The following is a 15,239-nucleotide window of genomic DNA, read 5'->3' as shown; positions in this document are numbered from 1 at the left end:
CCTTCAATCTTACTAAATATTTGCTTTCCTGCCCTCTAGTGATCGTATCTATTGAACTCTTCTCTACAAGTCTGGTTTCGGAAACCTCCTAGCAGATAAGTGGTCCTACTGAAATAAAATTATTTACTTACTGCGATACTACAAGTGATCTAAGCAGTACTTTCGTTGTTGCACATGTATGTATCATACTGGTACCTGTGAAGTTATCTGAAAGGTAAGACTTTCCAGGTTACTTTTCATTTTACAAAACCAATGTAAGGCAGTTTTCTTTTTCAGTTTTGGACCATGTAATGGAGTTTTAAATGCATAAACTGAAGCTTACTTCTAGATTTATTATTAAAACACTTTCACTGGTAGCTAAAGCTGTTAGCTATATCCCAAACTACAAATTTCCACCGTATTTACAGTTTTCCATCCAAATTCATCTCCCCTCTAATGATGTAGATTGTTATAGTATTGTGCAGGCTTACATTTAGAACTATGGGTTGACATACTATGTCTGTAATTACTCCCATGCTACCATAAAACCAGTGAATTAAATTTATTTAGTGTTAAATGGATATGGAATGTTATACAGTACATGTAAAGACACTTCAAGATGAGAAAGCAGAACTAATTGCACAAGAGATTAAAGGTTCACCTCAATAGTCAGTATTACCAAATCATTACAGCTTCCATCTTCAGAGTGCAAGGTATGTCATGCAAAAAAAACCCCAAAAACCCAAAACAAACCAGCTCAAAAAAAATCCCCAAACAGACAAAACCCAACATTGTGGTACCACTTAAAATGCTATCATACCACAATATTTTACAAGACATTAAGTGATCATTCATAGAGAATGAAGCATTTTAGCAATAACAAAAAAGTTTTAAACATACTTAACAGATTTTGCATGAACACCAATTCCAGCATTACTATACCTAAGGAACAGGCAACATGCTGGGAGAAAGTACCTAAAAATCAAAGCCTTTTTTAGTCATAGCCAATATTACTTTCTGCAAGTGTTATGCAATCTTATTATTCAGATTCCCCACATAACTGGGTAAGGTTCAATACATTTTTACATAGAGCATAATCACATAACCACCACATCAGCAAGACGATTTCATTATCTTGATCAGTTACTATATTTGAAACCATGGTATGGTAACATGCTCTGCAAATAAACTGTCTTCTGGAACAGCGTGTCCTGTATGTAGAAATATAAAACAACTAAAATATACTCCTAACCACTTTAACCCCAAATGAACTTTAATTTGTATTTACATATTTTTGAAATATGTAGGTAAAAACTGCAGATGGAAGAGCAGCAGAATACACAAGAGAGCTACAGCAGGGCTGACTGAACTGATGGGTGCGCTCAGTAACGCCTAATGAGACCTGCACAGGGGGGGTTGTACCTTTGGTACTCCTCCTCCCCCCAAGCAGACTCATCAGGGCTCCTGAAGGCAGCTGCTGAAGAGCCACTCACCCCGCTTACCCTCTCCTCGCCCGGCCGGCCGAGCACAGAGAGCAGAACCTTGCGCCCCAACCAGTCCCACTCAGCCAAAAACACTGCAGATAAACACGCTTCTATGCACCTGCTTCAGCTGCAGCTTGCGTTAGCATGAAAGAAACACAGAAGATGACAGGATGGCTTTTAACATATCCTGAGGGCACCGACAGGTAGAGTAATTTACCAAAATAAGCACACAAAAAAAGGCCAAGTTGTTTGCCCTCACATAAGGAATTAACTATTTAACTTCCCGGCTTAAATGTAAGCAAGAGGAACTCAAGAAAGACCTCCTTGAGGTTAATTTTCCAACTACATTCAAAGAAAATAATTTACTAAAACTGGAACTTACAAGGTCTACTAGCCTTGAAGTGAGGATACAGGTTAACTATACCTATAGTTAAATAAAAAACTTCAGAAGACATTTTACAGAAATAAAATATGCAACTCTAGGAAGTAGGTGGAAAAGACTTCAGTATTCAGCTGGAAAATTCTATTTTCAGAGCCCATCATTCTCAGGAATGTATATTTCATAAATAAAAATACAGAACAAACATTTGCATATTCAATCTAAAGTTGGATATTTCTAAACCTCTTCAGATAAAATTTGCTTTCTCCCTCACAAATAAGTGATATACCAGGGCGGGGAAAGAGGGGGGAAAAAAAAAAATAAGGCTTTTCAAATCTATCGTGCATGGGACGACACAGATGAACAAACCAACATCTGGAAAAAACATTTCGTACAAGGTTGCAGTTCTAAAACACTTATATTACAAAGCAATGTAAATAAATACCAGGCTAGTACAAAAGCTCTTATTTACAATTTTACAAATGAAAACATTTTCAGTGTAAATGCAGTGTTTTAAAGAACACAATATTAGTAAAATGAGTTTCTGTATAGAGCATTACAATTTCTGCTAAATTTTAATGCAGTGTTGTATAAAACCATTGTTTCAAGTTAATTTTTCTTTATAATTTAGTACAGCCAAACCCCAGTTTATGCCTGGAATGGTATCTGTTAAAGTGCTGAAGAAGACGACATTTCTGAAGTTTTAGAAAAACATACTGTACATTATTAAAGCTTTATCAAGTCAAAAATGGTGTATTTTGTTCACATTTGCTACCACACCACCTGTGGATGAAAGTTTCTCAACAACGTGTTGTATTTAACAGGATGGCAGCCATTGGTATCTTCGCATCCAAAGTCTGATGGTTTCCCACAACTAATTTGTCTTAAGCTTCAGTGGTGGTTTCAGGTTTCATAATCTGGTAAGTAATCAAGTATTCTGGATAAGCCTGAAAGAGTGACACACACGTTCTTTATTATGATTTTATTTTCTGGATAAATTCAGAATGTTTCCATAGACAGGGGGAAAAGGTATTTATGCCAAAGGAAAAAAGGTAAAATGCTTGGAGCATTCAGGAAACATGCATCCTTTTATCCATAACCACAGCTGGAGTTTGTTTTAAGTCAAAAGCAAGTGCTAGCACCTCAAAAGTAAGGAAAAAACCCAACACATCACATGCCTTTTTAAAAAAAAGTCCGAAAAACCAAACCAAGCAACTTATTTACCTGCTCTCCTCTGTAAATGACATATTCTGCCAATGCCAATCCATTTACACTGGGTCGCCCAGTAACCGAGTGATGTCCTGGGGGAGAATGAGCCATTTTCATAGCACTGAACTGCAGGAAAGACTTGCCCAGTGTTACACGACAAAACAGCAATTGCCTGTGTTAAAAGGGAAAAAGGACCATGAATACAAAGCGCTTGTGAAGCTCCAGAAAGACCACCTTCATAAGTTGAAACTTTTACTTGAGGAGAACAGTGGAACTTCAAAGCCACTTCAGTTACACTTTGTAGTTCACAAAATTCTGAAGTTCTCTTTTGAAGGACAAAAGTTACAGTCCCTTTGGAAAAGCTCTTTAGCTCTGAGGAGAGGGTTGGTAATAACATCGAAAAGTGTTCATCTTAATTACTGGAAACAGCATGCTTAATGTATTCAAAGATTGTTGCTACCTTTTCATGTTTTTTTGGTTGGTTGGGGTTTTTTGTGTGTGTTTTTTTTTAATATTGTTTATTTATTTGTTTGGGGTTTTTTTTAATTTTTTCTGACATCCTCTATAACTCTAGAAGGTTTTTCTCTTTATCAAGAGTGCCAGAAAACAGTAAGCAATATGAAAAGGGGCAGAGACTCATGGAAGGAAACCAGAAGAATGCCCTTACCCTGTGATACTAGTGCAAAACAGTATGCACACAAACACACAAAATATTCTCCTGGTTGAAATGATGGCTACTGCCACAATTAACTCCATGAAGTAAGAGTAACTTTATTCTGGACTGAGGGTGTCAACAAGACATAACAGGCTTTCTGCAGAAAAGTGGATTCAAGAACTCTATTAGTGGTAGAGAGTCCACAAATCCACATCTATATTTTAGTGAGTGAAGCAGCAGTGATGTAGGCATTGACTGTTACAAAGCACATCCTCCTCAAAGAAATACAGCATCTGAGTACCACTGAATTTCTCCCTTCTCTGTAACGGGCAATGGACTAAACCCTCATATTGCTGCATCTTTCACACAAGCATCTAGCAGATCCTCTTTGCTCTCTGGCTACCTAAGTCTGACTTTTATGATAAGTTAAGGGGCAAAGGTTTGGTTAAATGCACTGAAGATGATTAAAGGTTCTTTAAGACTTAAATACCAAAGTTTTCTGAAAGTCTGTAATAGGCCCAGCATAGAGAGAGCACTGAGAAGGTTTGGTTACCCAGCAGATCTTTCTTCAGAGACTCTGCTGACTCGACGGTCTATAACACAACACATGAAGGCAAAATCAGATTCTTTTGAACGACTTACCTGTGGCAAGCGTAACAAGATCTATCTTTGTGAATTGGACATCCAGTGCCGCCTCCAATTCCGTACACGTATTGATTGCTTTTGGAAGAATTTTCAGCAAAATAAATCCCAGCTCCAAACATGCCACCTATATAGGCGTGTCTCTCATCAAAGCCTTTGTGAATGATCGCATTCACAAATGGGGAGCCTAAGAGAAAGGAAGCAAAATATTGAAATTACCGTACACAGTTTTTGTGTGTGTGTCACAATTTAGTCATCCATTCCCACCTTTTTTTACAGTTTTTCTATACATACAAGGACATCAGCCTCCAAAAAGTGTGACCCCAAATTTACACAGCCAATTTGCTAGAGGTATTATACAAACGCCAGTAGCTGATAAGTGTAGATTTTTAACAAAGATTTACAAAGGATAATAACTAAGATAACCCTTGCTGCAAGAGAAGGCTCTACAGATCTGCACTCCCTTTGGCAGAGCTTCGTTCTAACCAAGATTAATTGAATGCACTGCTAAACAAATCCTGTCTTCTTCCTAACACTAAGTAGATTGCATTTAAAAAGAAATAAATGTAAACCAATATTTACTTGCAATGGTCACAGAATTTAGCCTTAAAAAATAACAAGTACAAATTTTTACAACAGTATATATGAATACAAAAGCACCTTTAGAGAAAAGCTGTTCTAAGATAACACGGAATTTCAGAATTACATTGTGAATTATAGGGAAAATAATCCAAAGCCTTATCCTCCAGCCTGAAGATGATAAAACCATATATGAAGCAGAAGAATATTCCAGATGAGACCAAGAAAAACCTACAATTGCTCGTCACCTTCTACAAGTGGCATACATCGTTAAAGACACATATTAATGCTTAAAAAATTATATAAACTAAAGACCTAAAAAACCCCCCAAGGCAGTAATTGCTTTGTTCCAGGGATAATTTTGTTATTATCTACCTAATTCAAAAGACTTTCCATTAAAGACAGGTCATTCCATTAAGAGGCCGTTTCCTCTTACAGGGGTACAGACCACAGTCAAAAGTTGGGATTTAGATATCTACAAGTTTGGGCAAGCAGTTAATTATTGTGCTACTGCTGCTTCCAACAGTAATGCATTATGTTGGGAACTATGTAGCTTTCATTGTAAGGATGTACCATGAACTTGCTTAATTTGCTTGTCAGGAAAAACTACATATTTGTGCACAGGAGAGCTTTCAATTGGCTTTAATTTGCTGATTATAAGCTATCTTTTCTGCAGTGATGAACAAGAACTAACTTATCAAATTATAAAAACAAGAAAACAAATCCCACCCCTAAACCCCAGAACAACCCATAGCAGAATAAAGTTTGACCTTTTTTGGTCATACAGCTGATACAGCAGTATTAGTAACTTAACCAAGGACGAGGCACACCCCTTAATCTCCGTTCATAATTGCTAAAATGTTTTCAAATAGAACTTCGAAGTCTCCTTTAGGGAGAGGACAAGGAGATACAAATTTCAGAAGAAAAATGCAGTGTGTTACATGTCCCCATTGTGACATACACAAACGCTTGTTCATATAAAACTCACGCAAAACCTAGAACCTATTTGCATTGAGAAAATTTGCTTTGTTTAAGCCAGTAGAAACCCTGTAATAAAAAGTGTTGATGGTGAAATGAGTTCATAAGGCACATTTCAGTATCTCACCATGAAACAGCATCCTTTCATTAGCATGGTTATGATTCTCTTCAGAGACCTCTTTCCTCCTGTGAGTGTATCTTTCCCACAGTTTCTTGTTGCAGACTTTCTGAATCTGAAATAGTCAAAATAGAAGTTTTCAGTATCAGGGTGGAACTTCAGTTTGCTTTACTTGGCAGATGTTTAACCTATAGCAGCTATACTGCAGTACACGTACGCTGCCACCTGAACAAGAATACTTCCACTAGAACTCAATGAAACACAAATTCTCTAACTTACCCTGCAGAAGCTGACTGTTGTAGCACAACTTAATTAAGAATCAATTAGTTTTAAACAACTGTTGAGCAATACTTCTGAATTTAAATTTAGCAGGCTTAGTCCTGATTCTACTCGAGTATCACTCCAAACATAGCTTGATGCTGAACCACTACTAAAAAGATCACCTAGTAAATGAAGAAGTGTCTTCCATGAGGTTATGTAGAACACTTTTAAAAGAAAGGAAATTATGTACTCTCTGCACAGGTATGCTGAACATTGGCAACGCCTTATGTATGTAGATACATCATGTCGATTCTATTGGGGAAACTGTAACATCAGTTCAGAATAAAACTTAGTAGTACTTAGTTGCAAATCAAAATCTCTATCATTTTATTGAAAATGACCATTTCTTCAGTGGAAAAAAATATGAATGCAAATCAAAATTTCACTAAATTACTTAAATCAGGCCAAAGTAGGTACCATTATTTCCACGCTTCAAGAGTTTTGCCTTCACTTCTTGGTTTTTTTTTTTTTTCCCCTGACATTCCCTCAAAAGAAGCCTTCTTTTGTTTCCCCTAAAACCTTCTGTCTTTTTCTTCAAACATTCTGCAGTCTTCTGAGAGGTCTTTCTATGTTAATTTCTCATAAAATTTCTTAATGACTATTAAACCGTAAGCAGTTTTTCCATACAATCTTATTCTTTGGATTTTCCTGGAAGATGATCTTTTTCCTGTGCATGTCTTAGAATGGCATATCTTATCACAGAATCATAGAATGGTTTGGGTTGGAAGGGTCCTTTAGAGGTCATCCGGTCCAACCCCCCTGCAATGAGCAGGGACATCTTCAACTAGATCAGGTTGCTCAGAGCCCCGTCCAGCCTGACCTTGGATGTCTCTCTCTAGGGACGGGGCATCTACCCTCTCTCTGGGCAACTTGTGCCTGGGTTTCACCACCCTCATTGTAAAAAATTTTTTCCTTATATCCAGCCTATATCTACCCTCCTTTAGTTTAAAGCCATCACCCTTGTCCTGTCACAACAGGCCTTGCTAAGGAGGTTGCCTCATCTTTCCTGTAGCCCTCCTTTAAGTACTGGAAGGCTGCAATAAGGTCTCCCCAGAGCCTTCTCTTCTCCAGGCTGAACAACCCCAACTCCCTCAGCCTGTCTTCACAGGGGAGGTGCTCCAGCCTTCAGATCATTTTCACATATCACATTACGGAACTCAACAAACAAATGCAGAGCATTTTATGGACATTTTCTTTTTCAGCCAAAACTCTAAAGGTGTAACCCCTGACCATAAAAATGCAACAGCTACCTTTAAGATGTTGTATCTATTGAAGACTCCGCCAGCATGTCCTCCGTCCCTATGCTCTCTGACAGTACTCTGCATCTGAAGATTGAGAATTTTAAGGAGGATCACTGTTTCAGACCACATTCAACACACATATTCTTCACACAGTCAAATAATCAGTAAAACTAATTCTGTCTTTAAAAGATCAAAAAATCATACAAGAAATTTTTAGGCAATGACTGTATGTTAAAGCAATGCCAGATTTTGTGGATGCACATGAATAGGGTTAATGATTTTTTTTGTAAGCCATAGTCCATGGTCTAGTTTTCAAACAGAAAAAGATTGTCACTAATCTATTTAGAATACGGTTTCTTCAGAACTTTGTCTTGTGTGATTATGACACCTTGGAAGGAAGTGACTTAAAATTGCATGCAACAGACAGGCAATTATAGAATTTATATGTTATATCAAAGAGCTTTTCTATATAGCAGAGGTTTTAAAAATACTACAAGCAGTAGTAAGAAAGAAAACAATGACAGACGTCATGAGCACAGATTGTAAGTGGAGCAGTCAAAGTTGGAAACTTGAGGTATCCTTATACAAGTTTTTCTTAGGCTTAGGTGTTTATTGCACTGTGAAATTGTCTAGCAATACTTCTTTATCTGAAATAACAAAACCACTGAGAGACTACCAAGAAAGGCATACCTCCTCTTCTACTGATTGAAATTCCTTATCTTCAGTGGAAAGATCTATGAGAATAGTTCCGCTACCAGAAGTATTTAGAGTCAGGTATGGGTTAAGTCCTGTGAATATAACAAAACACAACAACACTTCCAGAAACTGCTTTAAGACTGCTGATTTGGAATGATAACCAGTAAGACATTTTTCTTTTTAAAGGGACCATTTTCTCAAAACTCAGTTTAAAAGATGAAAAGGTTAGCTGCTAAGGCCAGCAGAGATTACCAATGGTTTTAATTGCCTTGCATCAGCCACATATATTTTTGAGGATATCCAAGTGCGATCCCTCAAATGATGCCATTAGTTTCAAACAACCTTTTCAGCATCTCTTTTTATAACCTCTACACATACATTACCATACATACACTATAAATGCCACGAGAAGCACAGCAGCTCAGTCTGGATGCAGATCAACAGCTATAATTTTCATTGATCTGTGGATACTGATCAATCATTCTCTCAACAAAAATAAACATTTCAGACACACTAACCCATTTGTCTGTGCTTAGCTCAGTATGTTAATGTATGTGACAGGGAAACTGTATGTAAGCAGTTTTTTATTTAAGCATTCATCTCAACTCTAGGCAGTGGAACAGCGAGGAACCCGTCCCTGTACAGAGTCCATGACTACTGATGGCAATGGCATCATGAACAACAGAATTGGCTTGAAATGCTATTTCAATAGGAATATTTTTCCCATGGATCACACAGAAAGGCCTCACAAAAGAACTAAGATACTCTCTGCACCTAAAAAGCCTGAGCCTGATATTGAATGCTTAAAGGAAACTATCATTCCAACTATGCAAAAAAAAACAACCTCCAAAAAACCAAAAAAGTTGGAATTTTATGCAGAATCCATTGTCAATTTACATACAGACTTCAATCACAACTGGCAAGTAATAGGAACGTAATTACTGGGCATAAGAATACAAGGACAGTGTGTATCAGATGTCTTGCCCACGGCCTTCCCAGACAACTAGAAGGTGACCAGAGTTAGATACTAGGTCTGTCATAACCTCCCTGGAAAGGAATAACGTGGGGAAAAGGGAAATTACAGATTAATCCACAGTCAAAAGCCTCACGTCGGCAGTGTGCAACTAGAACATAGTGTTCAGGAGCAAACAACTCTGGCAAGAAAGGACCAAAATAAAGCTCTTCCACAAAAGCCCTCTAACCTCGAAATAATGGCCACACTGTGTTCAGCAAGAGCTGCCAAAATACAAGTGCAAACATACTTCAGCGCAAAAGCACAACGGCAAGATACACAAAACTGACACAATAATTGAACGAGAACAACCCTCTCCGCCCCAAAAACACACCCTAGAAAAAAAAAATTAAGAGCCGATAAAATACGTAGTTTAAGTACTTATGTCTGTGGTTAATGAAAACGTCAGGCCTTTCATGGCAAGACAGCAAGACTCTAGAAAGAATGGGGGTGGGAGTGGCGAAGGATTTAGATGCTTGACATTCTGGGTATATACAGACATACTAAAGTATGCAAACGTATACATATGTTCAAAAATACATCACTCCTGCTTGGAAGGCAAAATGAGTATATGATTACTGGTTGTGTAAACTCAGAACTCAAACAGGACATGAGGCTGAAATGACACCTTAAAAGCAACTTCTATCCAAAATATTCAATGAATCTGTCAAAAACCATGTGACAAGAGAAAATTACAAATATCTGCTTAAGTATTTCATTACTAGGAAATTTATTATCTTAAGGGTTGGTTAATACTGTTTTAAGGAGCAAAAAATAACTTAGAACTTGGGATGGTGACTCTCTCATTCTAGGGAGCGCAGATTTTAGAATGCGAATTCACAAATGGTGTCTCAAGAGGGCAAAAAAATCCTACCAATTCTAACTACTTTATTCAACTTCTACAAAACACAACAAAACAATAGTAAGTGATGTTTCAGTGAGACGAGGAAACAAAGGTTTGGGGTTTTTTGTCTCTGCTCCAGCCATATTTACATGGAGCATACTATTCCCAGGATTGTGTTGGTATCAACAGTGCTGCACAAATAGAGAGGCTTTAGCATTAACTTCAATACAAGCTGCAGCTATTAAACAATTATGTTAATTTTGGTTCACTGGAAGCACACCAACTGTATTTTTAAAGAAATATATATATAAGAATCTCAGCTGCCGTTCTGAGAGAGCAAACACAGTATTCTTTTGCAGAACCTAATGGAACAGTATATGACAGGCCCTAACCCACCAACAGAGAGTGTGCGCTGCTCTCCAGAGTGCCCTGATGAAGATAAATACTCCCCACCTCAAAAAGCTTACAATCCTTTTGCACTAGGATCTACACTTTACCTATGCAAAGACAAAATAGTGAACACGAAGGAAAAATAAATAAATTAGAGAACTGAAAGGCAAGACTACAGTAATTCACAGCACAAATAAAAATGCTTATGTTTCTGACTTGAAATATAGTTTGAACTGCCATTTTCTAGGACAAGTTTTATTATCAATTCTTTTTAATGAGATACAACTTGGAATAATCTAAAGCATTTATAAAAGTGGATTCTATAAAGGCAGTATTACATAACAAGTTGAAATAAGAATATACCTTGCTGTCCAGAAATGAGTCTTTCAACTCCTTTAATGATTTTATGCCTATGGCCATAAGCATTAATTCCAATTTCCTTCAATTCTTTGTGTCCCATTTCAACCAATACATCCAGTGTTATCTATAATGAAAGCAACACCATTTTCTTTGTACAACCACATAAACAGACTAAAACAGCTGCCAATGACAGTGAATATATACCTCACAAAAGGAGATAAAAAGCAAGTGTGAAAAGAACATTAACATTGGAGACTTCAGTGTATTATTCTCGTACTTCACTTTTACTCTACTGTTTTCTCCAAACTTTTGTCTTTAAATAAATACGCTACTTACTACAATTGTGTAACTTGTCCTGCTTGCAAGAATCACGTTTGTGATTGAGAAATACAATTTTCTAGATGTATTCAAGCCAACAGAAACAAAAACAGAAATTACTAATCAACACTGACTACTTATTTACTCCATCATTTATACCACTGAAAGGAAACATGCCTACACTCTCAAACTGATATAGATATTACTGCCTCCATTTTTTTTATATATACATATATTTTAATATATTTATATATCAATTTAAAAAATCCAGTTATGCTCCTTTCCTTCATTCCACTCCTTTTGACATTCACTCATTTTAAATCTGTCTCATTACATTATTCTAAACAGTCAGTATTTATCCCTTTGCTTTCTAGCTGAGTATCTAGAAAAATATAGCTACTTACCTGTTCTCTCTCAAATATGTCAATTAGATGTTCAAGGCCAAGGTTCCGCACAAACTGATTTATGCTAAAATCCACACCTGAAACTGGGTAGGAAGAAAAACTCACAATGAATATTCATACATGTATTGTAAAATAAAGTACGCGTATCTCATGCTGTCTGTGGCAATAACGAGAGAGACAGAAATTCCTGGTCTTCTGAAGACAGGGAGTAAATATCTATATCACCAACCAATGGCAACTACTACTTAATCTACCCTAGTATTCTAAGATTTCTACCTGTCCCAAGAGCGGTCTTTGTGCTTCCACGAGATAAGCAACTAACTAGCTACCAGAAATGCATGTTCAAACGGAAAATATTTTGAGAACTAAAACATTATAGATGTAACCTTTTCAATATATCTGATCTAAGAACAGCCTCTTAGAAACCAGATAAAGTTTGTAGTAAAATACTGCTTGATATGGAGCCAAATTTCATTTGACTTCTCTTTTAAAACACAATTCACCATTTTGGTTCTGTACAGGAGAAAAGGAACATTTTAAAGATTCCGTAAGGGGAAAGTACTAAAATCTTATACTACAAGACTTTTAGGCTTCTGTTCCTTGTTAACATCATCATAAGGAATAGGGATACTGCATAGGTCACAGTAACTGCGTGCATGTGTGGGTACCTCACACTTGTGCATTCTTTTACCATGCGGTAGAAAATGTTATTCATTCCTAACTGGAAAGCCTCACCTTCTTTTTTCTCCAGAACAGTAGCTCCCTCTGCACTGTTTGTACCAACAACAGACGGAAGTTCAGAAAAACTACCAGACAAGTTGTCAAGACTACTTGCAGCAGACAGACTGGATGGACTGGATGGAACAGAAGACAGGGAATCGGCCGTAGAACCTGTAGCCTGAGACACACTTATAACCTGAGGTTTGTAGCAAGTCGGTAAGGCGGAAGGAGGCATTGCTGCTGTCAATAACGCGCTGACATCATCTGCCTAAGTAGCAGAAAACAACTTATTAAAATAGAGGAACACTTTTAGACAATGTTTTTTCCTAGAATGCATTATCATTATGCCAGACTTCTTAAGCATAAACGCATATTGGAAAAATATGTGTTTTACAACGCAGCTTACCAATGGCCTTTCATGCCAACAGCATACATGAAACTGTAAAACATTTATAAACTGTAAAAAGATGAAAAAACTTCAATATTTCTAAAAAACTTTAGGGACAGTTAAACTGAATTAATTTTCTAGGAAGAATGAACGAGAGCTTTACTGGCAACTAGAACTTATGAAACAAAACAGTTACTCCAAGTATAGCTTTGAATTGTATTATAATACTTTGGAAAAAAACACCCAAAAACTAGTTTCCAAAGTTTATGTTGCTACAAAGTTTGCTTACATTTTATTGCCATAATTTTTGTATTAAACTTACGTACAAAGTTAAAAGCATCAAATTATACGCATGAATTCCTTTTGGATTTTTTTTTCCTCCCTACTCTATCTTGAAATACAAAGTTGTGAGCAAGAAAATATTTAAAGAAGGTTTATAAAGACTCTAGCGACTTTCCTTACCAGGCACATACAAACACCAGAAAAACTACAGTATTTTAAATTTTGCATAAGTTGCCATATTACGGTATTTTTTTAACAGACAGTTTTCAGATGAGCTGCCACAAATGACAGGTGAGTACAGATTTCCCAAGAAGAGCCCCACCACTTACGGTGACCAGGTCCAATGGTGTTTGTCCTTCTTGGTTTTTCAGAGTTGGATCAGCCCCATGTGCCAGTAACAAGGCACAAAGCTGTGTCCTTCCTTTCTGGGCTGCTTCATGCAGAGGTGTGAAAGCCCATTTGTCTGTAGCATTCACACATGCATTATACTTTATAAGTAAAGCTGCCACATCAACATGCTGGAAAATAAAACACATGTTAAATTCCAAGGTACCACAGTGTATTAAACTAACTTGGAACTACTACTGATGCTTCTTTGTAATCCTCATTCTGAGTTTTCTTAGAATACATGTACTTTTTGATTATGATTAAAAAAAAATTAAAACTTCTTCCTCACCTATAATACACCAGTAAAAAGTTAAGATTTCTTCTCGTATGAAAAAGGGACAGACTACGACAGAAACCCAAATCCAGGGGAATCTGAAGGAAAAAAAGCCTGAATTTGAATTTCCAGTTTGGAAAGTACTCCAACTGTTTTGATTAAAGGCTTGATCCAAGCACAAAAATCCAGGAAATCCACAAAAACAATTAGTGTCTCAACACCAGCTGAACAAGTGAAAACGATATCCTGCTGATATGATTCGACTGGTGCAGGTAAGGAAACGTATTTTATGGAACACCTTTCAGGCTGCTGGCTTTCTAAGTGTTCATGTTCAGAACACTCAATTCTGTGAACTCCAACCGTGATTTTACAAATTCAAAAGAGTCTTCACCTATACAATGAGCTGGCTATGACTGATTTTTTGTGTGTGTGTGTGTGTGTGTGTGTGTGTGTGTGTGTGTGTGTGTGTGCACTTTACAAATAAGATTACATTACAACTCAACGGCAAAAGCTTTTTAGAGTATTGGCTCACAATGTTGTCAATAAAACATATCACATTTATTTATTTTTAAATAAATAAAGCCTCAGAAAGTTTTACATATTTACCCCATAAGATGCTGCATTATGCAGAGGAATCAAGCCTCCTTTATCCTGTGCATTCACATCTGCTCCATGCTGTAACAGGTACTCTGCAACCTCCAAATTGTTGTAACCAGCTGGAAGGTTGTAAGAGGACAGGATAAATAGAACATATTAAAAGAAACCCAAACATTCTCAACAGGCTGAAGAGTAGTAGTAATTCACTTAAATTACTTGAAAATTAAGAATTCGATCCCAGTGAAGTCTGTGTATTACCTATTAGTGAGGACAGCTTCACCCTATTTAAGAGTATTTGGTTTTAAATCTTCTGTCAATAAACAATAAAAGACCCTCTTTAGCTAGGAGAGAGCAGGAAATTGAAGTCACTGGACAGTTTAGAAGAGGAACATAAGATTAATATGCATAAATTTTTTTTTTAAGAGAAATTATGGAATCCTCTAGCTTGAGGCTACATTTTATACTTAGACATAGAAAGTTCAGCCACAGTAACTAGTAATTCTGATCAAACCAGTTAATTAAAACACTGACCTGCTAAATGTAGTGGTGTTGAATGACGTCCTTGCGTGTCCCGACAGTTGACGTTGTCAGGCGAACAGAGCTTTTTCACTCGGGCCAAACAACCTTTCTTTGCAGCATCTAGTAGTGCTGCATCTCCTCTGAGGAGATCTTGAATATCAGTATCACCATCTTTAACAAGGTCTAGAGGAGTATTTCCATCTCTGTTTTTCTTTGTAGGGTCAGCTCCATGCTATGCACATCAAAAACAGGTGGTAAGTATGTAAGTAGAATAAACACGCTGCATCTTAGGTCTTATTGAGCAAATATTCTGACACCTATTCAAATCTTTCAGAGAGCGCCTTCCATTTACCATGAGAAACAACACCACAGTTGCTAATATAATTCCTTTTACTGAAAACACACATTTAACTACAATCATTTAGAAACCACAAAACACAAATCAATTTCTCAGAGAAGTCCA

The 15,239-nt window shown here is 36.9% G+C and overlaps 1 protein-coding gene across 1 annotated transcript in view; it reads right to left on the bottom strand.

The window, feature by feature from the left end:
* Positions 1–526: 526 nt before the first annotated feature.
* The window catches only part of TNKS2 (tankyrase 2), a 32,620-nt gene continuing 17,907 nt past the window's right edge, over positions 527–15,239 (bottom strand). Inside the window, exons 16-27 of the mRNA XM_075108173.1 lie at positions 14,789–15,008; positions 14,267–14,376; positions 13,329–13,517; positions 12,345–12,597; positions 11,610–11,692; positions 10,891–11,011; positions 8,276–8,373; positions 7,595–7,669; positions 6,033–6,138; positions 4,349–4,535; positions 3,067–3,223; positions 527–2,789 (exon numbers count right to left, since the gene is read on the bottom strand). Coding sequence (XP_074964274.1) covers positions 2,727–2,789; positions 3,067–3,223; positions 4,349–4,535; positions 6,033–6,138; positions 7,595–7,669; positions 8,276–8,373; positions 10,891–11,011; positions 11,610–11,692; positions 12,345–12,597; positions 13,329–13,517; positions 14,267–14,376; positions 14,789–15,008 — 1,662 coding nt within the window. The 3' untranslated portion in view covers positions 527–2,726. The remainder of the gene's footprint in view (positions 2,790–3,066; positions 3,224–4,348; positions 4,536–6,032; positions 6,139–7,594; positions 7,670–8,275; positions 8,374–10,890; positions 11,012–11,609; positions 11,693–12,344; positions 12,598–13,328; positions 13,518–14,266; positions 14,377–14,788; positions 15,009–15,239) is intronic.

This window comes from Phalacrocorax aristotelis, chromosome 12 (assembly GCF_949628215.1).
Source record: "Phalacrocorax aristotelis chromosome 12, bGulAri2.1, whole genome shotgun sequence".
Taxonomy (NCBI): domain Eukaryota; kingdom Metazoa; phylum Chordata; class Aves; order Suliformes; family Phalacrocoracidae; genus Phalacrocorax; species Phalacrocorax aristotelis.
The sequence above is the reverse complement of the archived record's forward strand: the minus strand, read 5'-3'. Positions and strand labels throughout refer to the sequence as shown.